The sequence below is a fragment of the Mesoplodon mirus genome, assembly GCF_964341445.2.
Source record: "Mesoplodon mirus genome assembly, chromosome: 11".
Lineage (NCBI taxonomy): Eukaryota > Metazoa > Chordata > Mammalia > Artiodactyla > Ziphiidae > Mesoplodon > Mesoplodon mirus.
The window spans coordinates 84,139,041-84,155,431 of NC_138987.1; the positions used below are offsets into that span (position 1 = coordinate 84,139,041).

The 16,391-nt window shown below is 36.9% G+C and overlaps 1 protein-coding gene across 10 annotated transcripts in view; it reads left to right on the forward strand.

The window, feature by feature from the left end:
- SOX5 (SRY-box transcription factor 5) overlaps positions 1-16,391 on the forward strand; it is a 1,015,676-nt gene that overhangs the window by 964,764 nt on the left and 34,521 nt on the right. For all 10 annotated transcript variants that reach the window (XM_082635813.1, XM_082635815.1, XM_082635814.1 and 7 more), the window contains one exon: positions 6,751-6,928. In XM_082635813.1, coding sequence (XP_082491939.1) covers positions 6,751-6,928 — 178 coding nt within the window. The remainder of the gene's footprint in view (positions 1-6,750; positions 6,929-16,391) is intronic.

Here is a 16,391-nt window from a genome sequence, read left to right on the forward strand (position 1 = left end):
GAAGCCACAATCTTTCCTCTCCTTGTTTTCAAATATATGTATGGGTGTGTTTGTGGGTATAATTTACAGTTTTGAGGCTTTAAATCAATGAAGTCAGAAAACAAGGAAAATTATCTATCAAGGTATTAACAGGGAAAGAACAGGGGGCATTTTAAACAACAAATTAAATGATGAATATGATTTGAACACCTTTCAATTAATTAAGGGCCAACAGGATAAATGTAAAAGCGATGTGTAATTATCACATTGAAGCAAGTGTTCCCCAACTGCACTGCTAACATACACTTTTAAAAGAAGCAGGTGTACATTAAGCAAAAGTGTAAAATGGCAAAATGAGGAAGGCAAATGAGAAGCTAGACCATATTACCGTCAGCTAACTAACTTAAGACTTGAATTTAAATGGCAATCAAGTCTAATGATAACTTTAACACAGCAAAAGCATACCTATCAGAGAATTCCTGGAGTTCTCTCTACCTGGTTAACAAGGCATCTTGCAATCTGGAAGTCCAAAAGTAAGGGTGTGTTCATGAAAAGGACTTCGGGACTACATGCTCTCTTAGATGATAAACTTGATTTTCCGGTGACGGGAAGCTACTAAGTATAGAGTTGAGGTGGCCACCTGAGTAGGATTCCTAATTCTTCAGGAGCTAAGAAAATAATTTTAAGATTGTTACACTTTGTTTTATCTTATATTACTTTAATTGAGTCTTGCACATAAATGTAAACCTTTTCTCATCTAAATTCTTCATGAAGGAAAAATCAAGGACACACCAGTCTTTTTGGAGATCTCATGATATTTGTTTTGTTTTTCTCTCTACTGTTTACTGTTTTTTTCTACTAAACCGTAGGGGAAAAAAAGCCTTATTTGGGTGGGAAAGGTGAAAGAGGGCTCTTACAGTGAACAATAGGTACAGAAGAAGAAAAAGATGAATGTGAACACAAGCTAGGGAAGAGAGGTGCGGCCTCAGTGCACATTGTGCAATTCAGCCTGTCATGTAGCTTCCCTACTTAATTTAATAGGATTATTTCATCAGATAGGATAATAGCAGTATTGTGATTAATTTTGCAGCAGGTTTCATGAATGCTTTTACTTCTCCCATGTGTTAGTATTGCTACTTACTTCACATGAGTATTTATGATATGTATGGGGACAGTTTCCAAATTGTTCACAGGAAGTAGCCTGAAATTATATATATATATTTTATTAAGTCATTGCATGGCTATTAAAGAATCAAAGCATATTTATAAATGAAACAACGTGTTAAATGCATAGACAAACTGTCCTTCAAGCATTCAGCTAAAATAAGACACAGTTCCACATACCTCTATACCTAGGGCTTGAATAAAAAGTAAATGCACCTCTTTGTTCCTTTATTACTGGCCACACAACACTAAAGTCTCAAAGCCACATGCCTAGATGTCAAGTGATTTGCATTTTTCTAATGCCCAACATATAATAGCCATTATTAAATGGTTGAAATTCCATTCAATAAATAACAAATGAATGGATGGATGATTGAATAAATGTATATGTTCTTGTTCTTTGTCATCAGAGTGCTATAAATTTGTTAACTGCCAAATTAATGTTTGATTTTCAGTAACTACTTTAGGTAAATATTTAAGGAGGTAGGATTTGGGGACAAGTGTGATATGGCATGAACTGGATCATCAATTAGATAATGAGAATGAATAAAGAAGTAAATAAAGATGAAAGTTTTATTCTGAAAGATATAATCATTTGCACACCCTTAATGGTACATCTTGTGGTCCAGAGTCCTGCATGTGGGTATAGCTCTATGTTGTGAAGGACAAGAGTTCAAATAGGAAGAAAGAAGTAGACTTCTTTACTGGTATCCCTGTTCTCTATTAAAATTCCTTAGCAAAAACATGAATGAAGGCTAAGGAGTGGGGAGAGAGAAATAACCCTCCAGGATTCTGGAGAATGGTTTTTCTTTGATAAATTATGTTTGATTTCCTAACTAATTTGGTCTCTGCACATTATAAAATTATGGATATGATACAGTTATAATAGAGTAACATGTTTTTCCTAGCATAAACTTATGATTTGAAAACCATGTGAATGAAATATATTTTAACTTTATATAGTTATTTTACAGTGTTTGTTAAGTTTTTGTGGAATCATCCCTGCATTCATGATCACAACTGGTATTTCTTCAGTGCATCTAAGGCAATATATTTGTGTCGAATTCTTTTCTTTATCTCATTTATAATTTATATGTGTGTGGGATTGGGATACAAATTCATTAGAACTGCCACAATATTCCTAGTACTGTGACTACAAGCTGATGTTAAGTGAAATGTTTGCTTTGAGACAAGTCATAGTAGCTAAATAAGTGGAACATGGCTGAACTATATGATTTTTGGATTGTCCTCGTTTTGCATTCTTGTTAATGATTTTATATTTATCTAACTAAGATTAGATAATTCCTTATTAGGGGAATGTATAATCATGAATTGGTTCCTAAAACTTTTGGACGTATTTGGATGTACAAAATAGTATTCTCGCACATTATTGTGTGAATTGTTATATTTTCTGCCATATTGTACATGAACCTTTGGTATTTTTCTCAAAGAATGGTCTAATAAGTCTTTAGCATTACTGAAGGAAATTTTCGATGCTATATGGTGTAGAGAATAGAGGAGCATTTAAAAAATCACCAAAACAAGTTAACAATTTGTGCTTTAACTTTCAAACTAATGTATACGGTACCAAATGTGTGTATTAGTTCATTTTATTGCATGTGTACTGACCTTTATGTGGTTTATTATGTGATAGAATTATATGGTTAGGGCTGAATTCCAGAAATTATATTTCATCAACATCTCTTTAAGTTTAAATTCATCATGTAAATGAAAAGAGTATTGTATGTTGAGTCCAAAAACCTGGGTTTCATTAGACCTTTCTGAGCATTAGTTTCCTTTCTGAGGTTATTCATTACTTCACAGTATTAAAGATTAAATAAATGATTTGAAATATTTATAGTGATTCCATAACTATGTAGAATATAGCCTTCAACTAGTTAAAACTTGCTTACCCTAGCTTACACATTTACTTAAGTTTAAATGCTTGCCTTATAATTATCATATACAAGTTTAGAGCTACTCAACAGCTACATAGGATTCTTCTTAACTATTACTTTCTGTATAAATTAAATAAGTATGAAATATGCTATTTCCAAAAGTTTCAACTGACAACATCATTCAACAAGTGGACAAGTAATTAAAAGGGAATCGCTTTCCTCACTGTCTGACAGTGTACTTGATAGAAATGCTATCTTTCCCACTGCTTTCCTGACCTTGAAAATTACTTACATTCTTTTATATGTAAAGTATATATATATATATATATATATATATATATATTTTTTTTTTTTTTTTTTTTTTTGCGGTACGCGGGCCTCTCACTGTTGTGGCCTCTCCCGTTGTGGAGCACAGGCTCCAGACGTGCAGGCTCAGCAGCCATGGCTCATGGGCCCAGCCTCTCCACGGCATGTGGGATCTTCCCGGACCTGGGCACGAACCCGTGTCCCCTGCATCAGCAGGCGGACTCTCAACCACTGCGCCACCAGTGTTTGTTTTATTTGTTAAGAATACTGGTTAATCATGCTAAGCTTTCACATTTCTCCTAAATAATAAGATACTACTGGTGTAGTAGCTCAGAGGTAAATTATGAAAAGAAGCAAATGTGAAATAATATCATATAATGGGTCAAAATTATTTATATAGTTACCAGTCTAAGGATCAAGCATGTGGGTTTTATTAATATACTATTAGCCTGGTCACACAATGAAAGAGAATGAAAGGGCAATTTTGAATGACATTTCTATCAACTTTGGAACTGTCAATCTCTATTATGTCCTTGGGGCTTTGCACTTTTTGGCTTTCAGACTTCTGTGCTGCCTCGAATACAGGAGAATATTAAGATTTCCAGTGGGTCTCTTGCTCTAATCAGTGCTTTCAGTAGTCATTTTTTAGTATGTGCATGTAATAGTTCTTAATGCTTAAAGCTAAGTGTATGACATTTCACCCCATCAGCACCCACGTCTGCCTCATCTTCATGGACACCACCTCTCCCCCAGTACACACACTCACACTCGATTTCCTCTGTACTCATAAATCTCTGTTGCAACTCTGGGAATATGTTCCTTTCTTTCTGCACAGTCAAGTGAGACAGCGACCTGTAATTTCTCCAAGTATCCCCTCAAAACTTTTCTAAGAGTTGTGATGCTGTCAAAAGAAGTTTTCAGACTATCATGACAAAAGCCTGTAGTTTCATATAGAAAGGACTAAGCAGGTACAACTTTCATAAGGGAAAAAGTGCCTAGAATATTTACAGTTGCATAGTAAATAGTTGATAAAGCTCCGATATGACAGGATATTTAGGCTGAATAAGGGGGAGAAAATCTGAATTCTAATCCTTATCGGCCCACTGAATCTCAGTAGCATTTTGTTTATTATGCATATACCTTTTCATTTATTGTTATTAGCATATGATATGTTCTGATAAGATTTTAAAGATTGAGATAAGATTACATATATTTAATGTTACCTCCTTATATTAAGGAAGATTTTTAAAGGGTTTTGAAGCCTACTAAATAAAATTTTTAATAATCTCCCTTTATACTATATAAGGCAGTGTCTCTGAAATGTTAGTATGCATCAGAATCACCTGGGAATGCTTGTTAAAACACAGGTTGCTGGAACCTACCTCCAAAGTTGCTAAGATTGAGAATTTGCTTTTCTAACAAATTCCCAGGTGGTGCTTGCTGATGGTACCAGTTCAAGGATCACATTTTGAGAAGTTCTCATCCATACTGGAGTATAGGAAAAAAAAGACAATATTCCTGGGGATCTGCCATCATATATAAGGATTGTGGCTGACTAGCTCAACTAAATGTTGAAAGATCTGGAAGTGATTTTTGCCCTGTAGTTTTTAAAATGCTTAGTTCAAAATTGTATATTGAGCCAGTCATGGAATTATTTTACTTCCTTCCAGGGTTCTGTGAATTCATATAAATTTGATATCATGGTCACTAATTTATTATACATCTAACATGATCCCGGATTGCCATTTGAATTATCTCATGGGCTTTCAAATAATTGTTATTTTCTCTGAGACAGAAAATGGAATTGAAAAAAAAATGCTCATGTGTAATTTTCCCTAGCCTGTTCATATGTTTCCTAAGTGAAGCTAACCATGGAATCAAATAACAATAAATCACTTTTTTTTGTTTTGTTTTGTTTTTGTTTGTTTTTTTTGCGGCATGTGGGCCTCTCACTGTTGTGGCCTCCCCCGTTGCGGAGCACAGGCTCCGGACGCGCAGGCCCAACGGCCACGGCTCACGGGCCCAGCTGCTCCGCGGCACGTGGGATCCTCCCGGACCGGGTCACGAACCCGCGTCCCCCGCATCGGCAGGCGGACTCTCAACCACCGCGCCACCAGGGAAGCCCTAAATCACTTTTAAAAATATAAATTTGAAATATCATATTATATACCATTTTAACCACTTTTGTAAAGTGACTTATTTCAACACTTTGAGGTAAATATATACATCAAATTTTGTACATATTAATTAATATGTTCCCATGTCACCACATCACACCATTTGATTCTAAATTGTTCCACTTTCAACAAGGAATCCTGCTATTACTGATAGATATTTTATGTTCTTAACTCATGAAGATGAACCTAAGTGGATACTAAATTTTTGTTCTCCAATAATACCTATGTAAAATTGGATATAAGGTAAACAATAAAGTACAAATGACACAATATTCCAATTTTAGAGCACAAAAAAAGAATCACTCTCTTTGCAGTGAAAGGAAAGTAATATAATGTTAAGATTATCTGATCTTATATATTTTGATAGACATTTTAGTGATAATTGTATCCATAAATTTTAAATATGAACTTACATAAGAGCTAATGTAGAAAGGTATAAAATAGAATGTAAACTATGTAAACTTGACCTAGAACAATTGGAAGTTGCCATACATGCTGAGCTGACCACATGCAGCTCTTCATACTACCATGTAGTGCACTGTAAGGAAAATTTGGAAAACAAATCTGGATTTTTAAAAATATAATGTTAAGTGTTTAGAACAGTGTTGCATATAAATAAATAGTATATATTAATATAATGCTAATTATGTTTATGTTCATTTTTAGATCAAAGCCTAAAGTGTTTCTGTGAAACCTAGGAGAAAAGATTATTTTCTAAGAAAGTTAGAAAGTTTTCTTCTTTTTTGTATTTAATTTGTAGAACAGTTCTAATCAGAGGTACACACCATTTAGCCCCTCCATGATGGGACGTCTGGGTACTCTAAGCACCAGGGTCCAAAGATGCTTGAGACTCAACACCTATTCTTTGGAGATTGAAAAAAAAATAATCTACATCATAGTTTCATGCGAATTATGCATTGTCTCTCAATAAAAATGAATAGTACAAATAATATCTTCTTTAAGAATATTTCTTACAGGTGTCATGAGTTATATGCTTTCTGGATAGTTGAGTGCACATGTACTTTCTCTTATACCAAAGGTTTTTTATGATATGTAGTTGAAAGTGCCATTGTTGACAGCTAACCAAACACTGTAATGTTCAGACTGAATGTTAAGATCACTGGTAGAGTATTTGATGGGAAATGACCGGCAGTATACCTGTGTTTTTCTAGGCATTTTTAATCAGACTTTCCTTATCACAGCTCATGTTCTAATGATCATTGCAGGATGAAGTGGCACAGCCACTGAACCTATCAGCTAAACCCAAGACCTCTGATGGCAAATCACCCACATCACCCACCTCTCCCCATATGCCAGCTCTGAGAATAAACAGTGGGGCAGGCCCCCTCAAAGCCTCTGTCCCAGCATCATTAGCTAGTCCTTCAGCCAGAGTTAGCACAATAGGTAAGTTCTGTTTCTTTTGTTCTTGCTGATTTTCTGTTTATGGCAATTGAATGAAAGCATCTTTTAATGGCAAATCACGCATACCCTCTGCATGGCTGTAGTTCCATAGGAGAGTTTCAATATGATGAACCTCATAGGTCTGTTTTAAACATGCAATTGAAATTTATGACTGAAATCCAAGTTACAATGTCCCCCTGAGAATCTAATGGAACTGGTTACGTTTGTTGATATAACTGATGTTCTTAAGTTTATGAAAAAGAGGCCTGACTAATCACAGAGAGCGATGGTTCCAGACTGTTGTTGTTAGGTGACTTGCCTTTTCAGTCATTTAAATTTATTTCCATTTTGTGTGATGTGTACAAATTATACATAATGATGAAATACATTCTGCCTGGATCAGCAGTCAACCATCAGGACGTCAATTTTTTCTCAGTTCCAAGTTGCTTGAAACTTAACTTGTACACACCAAAGTATTATAAAAAGTAGGTCTCTTTGCTTCTCCATAATTGTCATTTTAGTAGAGACTAGAAAATGCTTCTATAAGGCAACTTTTAAGAAATTCCAATAGTTTTAGTTTAGTAACACGTAAATTAGACTGTAAATGTTGGGTTGGCCAAAAAGTTCGTTTGGGATCTTCATAACATCTTACAGCAAACCCGAAAGAACTTTTTGGCCAACCCAATGCTTACTTCAACCCACATTTATTGATGCTTATTATTTTCATACAGTTTTATGAGGAAGCTAGCACAGACCAGCTAGCACAAACCCCAGCTAGGGTTTAGTTGGGGGGAAGTCATGTATCTTAATAGTACAAATCAGCTATTGTGAGTGCTATTCCAGAGCACAGATAACAATGCTAGAGTCAAGAAGAGGGGAGTATTAGATTCTATTTGGGAAGGTTGAAGGATAGGCTAATTCAAATGGAGCCTTTAAGAAGAGATGCATCCCTAGGCACTTTAGGCTGTAAAATAGAACCCAGAGTAAAATAATTTGGCTAACATGTAGAATGAGTATAGTGGAAAGTGATCAGAGTTAAAACTGAAAGAGGTAGATGGAATCTGATTTGTTGCTATCCTAAGAAATTTTTGACTTTTTCTCCAGACACCAATCTGATTAGAACTTTAAGAAGAGTATTGACAGCAGAAAGGGACTGGAATCAGGGAAGTCATTGTTTTAGCGTAGGACAAGAGTAAGTTACACGAAATAGAAATAAGCAATGATAAAACAAAGGAGAGAATACATTGAAGAGGTATCATTAAAGAAGAATTGATGTAACTTATCCACAGTGGAACGTACCGGGTGAGGTTCAAGCTGGAGAAAAAGAGTCTGGGATTTTGAATTTATAAAATAGACAGAATAGTGCCTCCCTGAACGGTGAAAAAGAAGACCAGAGTGGAAGCAGGTTTGGGGGAAAACGTAAACATAAAAATTCAGTATGTGTTGAATTTGAAACTTAAGAAGCCATTTAGATAGAGAAGTTCAGGAGGACATTGTTAATGCAAATCTGATATGTGAAAGAGGTGCTAGAATTTTAGACATGGAAATTATTCCGTAATGAGGTTCTGGAAGCCATCAGAGCAAATAAGAATATAAGAAGTATATGGTAAGAAATGAAGTGGGGTAAAGAATCACAGGTATTACCTGCTGTATTAGTTATCTCTTACTGTGTAACTAACTTAAATCTCACCAGCTTAAAACAGCCAACATTTATTATCTCATAGCTTATAAGGGTCAGGATCTGGAAGCAGCTTAGCTGGGTGGTCCTGGCTTAGGGTCTCTCTTACAGTTCCAGTCAAGATGGAAGCCAGGGCCTAGGACTTTACTGGAGATAGACAATCCCTTTCCAAGATGACTTACTTGCATGGCTGTTGGCTGTAGACCTCAGTTCTTCGCTTCGTGGGTCTTTCCATAGAGCTGCTCCTAGCATGACAGCTTACTTTCTCCAGAGTGAGTGGTCCAGGAGGGAGAGCAGAGAGAAAGCCATGCTGCCTTTTATGATCTGGTCTCCAAAGTCACACACAGTCAGCTCTACTTTATTCTTTTTGTTATAAGAGAATCACTAAGTCCAGCCCAACTCAAAGAAAGGGGAATTAGGCTCCAACTCTGAAGGAAGGAATATCAAAGTATCTTTGAACATATTTTTAAAGCACCACGCTTATTTTAGGGGGAAAGCTTATGAAGAACAAGTGAGGATCTTAGAATAAGAATGAAGATAAGGCAATGGCCTGTTTGCCTAGGACAAATGAAAGTTTGAAAAAGGAGGGGTTCTTCAATGGTGTCATATTCCGTAGAGAAGTTAAAGAACATGAAGAAGAAATGCCTTAGGATTTAGCTGGAGGTTGTGGCCATGTAGACTGTAACAGAGAGATTTTGTAGAATGGTTTAGCAGAACTTCAGTTATAAAGATTTGAAGAACATGAGGACAGAAAGTGCAGCTGATATATGGATCAGTCTTCTTGTAACCTTGGGGTTGAGAAGGGATCGTATTTTGAGAAGGCTGAGTAGAGGCAGGTTTTAGAATAGGAAATCATATGTATATATATTTAAACAAACGTGAGTTGGAGAGATCTGTAGATATGAAAGAGTGCATGAGTGATGACAGAGCAAGAAGAAATGAGAGAGGATTACCTTTGGAAAGAAGAAATGCCCCTTCTTTTCTCTAAGATTGAAGGAAATGAGGAAAAAAGAGGTAAAGTTACAGCGAAATTGTGGGATGGACAGAAGGAGTGTATTTCAAATGCTTCTATCTCTACAACGTTGAATTCCAGATTATTTGCAAAGAGGAAGTCAATCTGGGCCAGTGGGACAGCGGTGAGAAAAGAAACAGTGAAAACTGAGGTTTTGAGAAGTTTGAAAATGGTTTGGGGCATATGTGTTCTTTTTATCGTTGTGCACTATTCTGTTATGATCTCTCTGTTACTCTGCTCAACATCCTAAATGGACACGAAGATAAGATTTGCTTTCATGTCCGAAGCATGTAAAAGAAAAAGATATTTTATTTGGCAAGAATGATTCACTTGCATAATAGACATGAAAGCTCATAAATATCACAGTGTTGGTATATGAGCTACTTTTGTAATATCCCCAGAACTGGAATATTTAACTAAGGGAATAACTAATATATTTGCATTTTTTGTCATGTGAGGATTTTTTACTTCAGCATTCCAAGGATTAAATATGACAAAATATTTTAGAAAGACAAGAATGTATTTAATGACATTTATCATCTGACTTTTTCCACTACTAAAACTTCTCTTATTTTTTTTCCCTGAAACGTCCCTCCACCACATACACATCCCTCATATTTTCCAAGGATTTGATGCCACTACAATTTACTTTTCTCTTTTCAACAAATGCAGATGTTGAAAGCTGAAACTGTAATGAGTAATAATGTAGTTGGATAAAAGCTGTGAGCATTAATGGTGTTGTAAAGGTCACCCCTGAAAGAAGAATTAATGTGTTATGTCATTAATAACCCATGGAAAACCGTGAACCAAAAGATAACTTAAGTTATCGTTAATGACATGCGGCTCTTTGCTATATATCTATTAGCTACAAATAAAGAAAGTGAGTTTTTGAGGTTGGTGAGCAATATTACAGTGTATTCTATAAGAATGCTTTTGTATGGTATGCAAATGATAGGCAGCTCCAGAAGAATGATGGGTAATTTTAGAATTTTAGAATCTTTTGACCAGATGTTATCTTTCCCTTATTGGCCTTTTCAACCTATGCTGTGCATATGTGTAACACTCTAAACTTTTATCAAAGCATTTTTAGTCTATTTTTTCACTGCAGCTTATTTTAGAATTGTAGACCTTTAACTAGACAGAGCAAATATCCCTGTCATCTAGTCAGAAATTGTTATTTTCCAGGTAAGGAACTGAGGCCTAAAGAAGCTAAGTGCTTTGTTCTCCAAGAAGAGTTATTTGGAATAGTATAGAAGTTAAGTGAGGGATGAGAGGGGCTTCATTCCTAAATTGAAGTGATCCCCACGCACTTCAGTTTCATCTCTTGCAATGGAATATTCCTCCCGAGACCAAGGGCCTAGCATCTGCACCTGAGATGTCTCAAGAACTCCTGATGCCATTGCTGTTTAGCTTAATGCTATACTATTGATACTTGGTTTGTGTGCTTTGAATTTAAGTGAACTGGGTATATCTTGTGTCCTATGAATCTTCTTTCTGGTTCCCAACCCAGGACAGACTGAAATTGAGTCAGCAGTTGTGTAATACCCAGGGCTTGTATTTAACAATTTTTTTTTTTTTTTTTTGTGGTACGCGGGCCTCTCACTGTTGTGACCACTCCCATTGCAGAGCACAGGCTCCGGACGCACAGGCTCAGCGGCCATGGCTCACGGGCCCAGCCGCTCTGCGGCATGTGGGATCTTCCCAGACCGGGGCAGAAACCCGTGTCCCCTGCATCAGCAGGTGGACTCTCAACCATGGCACCACCAGGAAAGCCCTAACAAAATATTTTTTTTAAATATGTATTTTCTTATGGAAAGAAAATCCATGTATAATTGTGTGCTATTTTTCCAATTAAGAATAATCCCAAGAGCAAAAAGAAAAAAAAACAAAAGAGGTTAAGTGCTTACCCAGGGATTCTAAGTCCCTGTCCCAATGTAGACAGTCCTGTGGTTATTACCGCTATTTTAATTTTAAGAAAACAAATGTACATGACCACCTAGTAACTTGCTCAAACTCACAGCCAGTGGAGGTTGAGGACTTACAGTCATAGTCTCTGGGTTGCTTGCTTGCTTTTTAGTTGTTGCCTATTTGCAGCCTCTCTGCCTTAGGTGTTCTTCTCAGTCATCTATTTATCCTTTCCCTCATTCATCCCATAAATGAGTATTGAATATCTTCTCTGTGCCATACATTTTGCTAAGTCTGGAGGATAAGCGGATGAAAGTCTCGGACTGAGGCTTTAGATACCTACAGTCTTTGTTCTGTCATGTCTTTGGAAGATACTGGAACATACTGTTCTTACCGTTCATTCCTCAGAGCCATTAGTACATAAAAATTAAAACTTCACTAAGCAAATGGAGGAGACGCACATTGATTCAGTAAAATTAAGGGAAATATTTTCAAGTCCAGTAATGTGATATGTTATTTCTACAACTTGCTAATTTAAAATATGATGATGTGAAGGAGGATTTTACCTTAAAATTTCATTAATTTACATTTTTTAAATGAGAAAAAACTTCTATGAGTGGGTTATTGAACAATATTGTAACCATTTCACAGAAAGCCATTGGATTATCAGGAAGTTAGGGATATTATTTAACAGCTGACAATTAATATTTGCCTAGCACTTTACAGTTTACAAATTGCTTTCACATTTATTATCTAATTCTCAAGAATTTTCACAGATGAAGAAATGGCTACATATCAGGGTGCCAAAAATTTGATGATGATTAAGTGACCTCAAAAAATAGAAGAAAAAATTATTATTTGTTGAAAATTACTTGAACCTCATGTGCCCTTACTTTTACTACAGCTGAAAAGTCCTACATAAAATAATTAAATGAAGTAAATAAGAATTTGTATTACCCTGATAGCATCCTTTAAATCCATGAATTTTAAGAAATCTGTGTCATATGGTTCAGGCTTCCATTGATATGATGACATAGATAATCAGTGAACTTGGAATTATAAAGGTAGCTACTTTCAACTTAGAAATATGCATTTATTCCTTCAACAGACCTTACCACGGGCCAAAGGAATAAAAGACTGAAAGAAAAAAAAAATGCCCTCAAATAACTCGTAGATTGGCGTGAAAGATAAATTTAGGAAAACAAAAGACAATGTGACAGTAAAAGCATCTCCAGGGTTTTACAGGAGCATGGAGATGGGAAGTACGAAGGTTGCCAAGGAGCATGTCTAGGGCATGTCAGGAAGGCCCTTACAGAAGGGGTGACACTTGAGTAAATTCCCAAACACACCAGAAAGCCACTATTTCACTATAAGAGAAAAGCTTGGGAGACAGAGGAGGGGTGAGGAGGAGGAGGGCCTGTCCCTGGAACAGGAAATAGTTCTGTGAAGCTTAAGCACAGAGGTCTTGAGAGACCAGCAGGAAATGAGGCAGGAAGGATAAGCAGGGTTGATATCATGAGACTTTTAGGCCATTTTAAAGTGTTTGGAATTTATCCCAGAATGATGTTTTTGGGGGAACATTAAAGAGTTTCTTGTTCCAGGATATTTGGGAAACGCTACATACTGTTGTTATCTCTGGAAGATTCACAGTGCACATTAACATATTCAAGATTTTGAGAATACATGCAATGAAGAAACCTTTTTAACTTTAATTTAGTGTTTCCCACATTTTTTTGAACATGGAATTATTTTTTCACAGAATATACAGATCATCAACTTATGAAATGCTCCTTTAAGCACTAGGGTAGTAAGAGATGGGTTTTTAATCAGGTAAAGTGACATGATTCAGATTCCCTTTTTTGGAATATTTCGGAATGCTTTACCTGGAAGAAGAGTAGGAGATATATTCAAGGGATGTAAGCTTAAAGATAGGGAAACGAGTTAAGAGGTGAAGGCATTAGCCCAAGTGAGATACGAGGTGGCTTTAGCGAAAGCAGGGGCCAGTGGGGATCGAGAAAAAGCACATCTCAGAGCTGAGGAGGAGGCATAACTCCAGAGCTTGGTTGTCTTTTGTACATAGGGTGAAGGAGGTATCTTAGATGGCTCCCAAGTGACTGGATGGGCAACTGGAAAGGGAATATGGAATGTAGAAAGAACAGATTGAGGCGGTAGGAAGATGATGAATTCTGTGCTAGCCATGCTGCATGGGACATTCCAGTAGAGAAGCTTGATTGATATGTGTACCTGGAAATCAGAAAGAGTTTGAGGCAAGCGGTAGGTATTCTACAGTCCTTGGGATCACCCCTTGAGTGTTAGGAGCATCCTTAAGACCAATTGCCGTATGTTGGTTTGGAAGGCCGCCACAACAAATTACTATAAACTGGGTCACTTAAAGCAAATTTATTCTGTTACTATTTGGAAGCTAGAAAGAAATCCAGAGTCAGAGTGTCAGCAGGGTTAGTTCCTTCTGGAGGCTCTGAGGGAGAATCTGTTCCATTCCTCTCTCCCAGCTCCTAGAGGCTACTGGCAATCCTTGGTGTTCCTTGGCTTACAACTCCAGTGTCTGCCTCCATGCTCACGTAGCCTTCTCCCCTCTGTCTATGTGTCAAATCTCCTTTCTCTTAGAAGAACATGAATCATTGAATTTAAGGCCCACTGTAAATCCAGCGTGATCTCATTTCAAGATCCTTGATTTAAACATCTGCAACGACTTGGTTTCCAAATAAGGACACATTCACAGATACCAGGGGTTAGGGCACAGACATATCTTTTTGAGAGACACAATTCAACCCATTCCAAGTAGTTTACTGTTTTTCCTTCTACCTTTTAACAGGCTCTTCCCTTGTGGAGCAGCCATTTACTCACTCTTTTTAGATTTTATCCCCTCTAAGATTGGACTTTCCAGTTTGTCCCTCTTTTTCTGCCCCTGAAAATATATAACAGGGACCATTTTAGTTTTGAGAATTTTGTTGGTTCTGGTTAAGAAGAAACACCAAGGTATAAAAAAAAAAAATCAAATTGTGGTAAATTTAACACAGTCACAGACTCTCATACATTTCTTACATGAATGATCCCTAACCTGCATTTCCCAAATCTCATTTGAGGCACTAAGTGGAAGCCATATTGGCCTTTGCCCTCCCATTTTCCCTCTAAGAAGCTCACCCAACCTCTCCTAAACACTTCCTTCTGATCCTAAGATGTACTTGCCGCCTGAGTATATAATGAAGGCAGAATAAAATGTAGCAAGTGATCATTTGGGGTCCTTTGAACTCTAATAGGTGACTCCCATTTCACTGAAACTCTGTGCCAATAAGAAACGATATCCCCTCACAGATTTTATCATAATGGTCAAAGCCGTGCAACAAGACGGCTGAGGATGAGTATATAGGGAAAACGAAAGAGGAAAAAAGAGAAAAGAATTAACATTTTTTACTGCCTCCTCGGGTGTACCAAGTGTTATCTACTCCTTCACGTGTGTTATTTCATTTAATTCTTCCATCAACCTTATGTTCATTTTACAGTTGAAAGAAATGGAAACTCAGTGAAATTCAGTGTTATAATGTGGCAAATATCACACTTCCTAAGAAGCAGAAACGTGGATCCATCTGAATCCAATGCCCAAATTCTACCTATTTCAGTATGCCATTTTGTAAACTGACAGTTACTGAATAACTTTCATGGACCATTTATTACGCTGAGACTATATTAACTCATTTAATCTTTGCAATGTCACGTTTATCTAGTGAGGTTATTCCATTTAACCAATAAGACCAGTGAGATTTAGAAAGGTAAAACAATATGTACAATTTATATAGCTAGTAAGTAGCAATGTTAGGATTTTCATTCAGGCTTATCCAACTCCAAAGCACAAATTATTTTCTGGTGATGGAAACCTTGGACCAAATCTAAGGAGCAAATGAAGTAAGATCCCAGGCAAGGATATGAAGATGGAGAAGTCAGAGAGGAGGATCCAGTGCTATGATGAGAAACACGGAAGGAAGGAGTGTCAGTAACAAAGGGATTGTCAGTGCTGTTTCTGCCAGGACTGGAGTGTCCCTTGGGTTTGGCATTTGAAAGAACAAGGGGAGTGGAAACAAGGCTGTAGCAGGAATGGGAGAGTGAGGAAGGAATGGGAGAGTGTGATACGAATCTTCGAGAAGCTTGGCTTGGAAGGTAAAGAAACAGGATTGGAACGAGAGGGCAACACAAAGTTAAGAGACTTTATTTGCTTGTTTCAGGAGGAGAATCTTAAGTACTTACAAGTTGAGGTGGTAACGATAGTAGAGAAGTTCAAGTGGATGATGTAAACATGAAAGAGAATAACCAGTAGAGAGGTATAGCAATCTAGAGCATGAGTTTGGGGGATTTGCCTTGAATGAAAGTAGCGGTGCCATTTTCATTGAAACAGGAGGTGGCAGTGGGCATACGTGGAGATCGAGTTGAAGCTAGCCTGGGGTAGGAGTCAGGGTGGGGCAGGAAGGTGAGAGTTCAGCCATATTGGTCTTTCCAGAATTGGAGGTGAGGCCATTTACTGAGAGAGGGAATCAGCATAACTGGGAAGTTGGTGACTGTGATGAGAACAAAATGTAAAGAACCAGCAAACAATCCTGTTATGATTCAACTCTGTGATATGTAAACGGCTTTATGATTTAACACAGCAGATCCAATGTTAGAATTTCATATAACATTTTAACTAAAATTCAAGTCTCTGAAAGCAAGAATGTTTCTTTTAAAGTGAGCACCTATATCCACCTGCACACAAACACACATCTCACATTGGAAATAGCCATTACAGAACATACGTATGTCTGTCAGTTATTCACGCTCGTAGTAATAGGTGCATCCTTTCTGCATCTATATTAATGATTTTT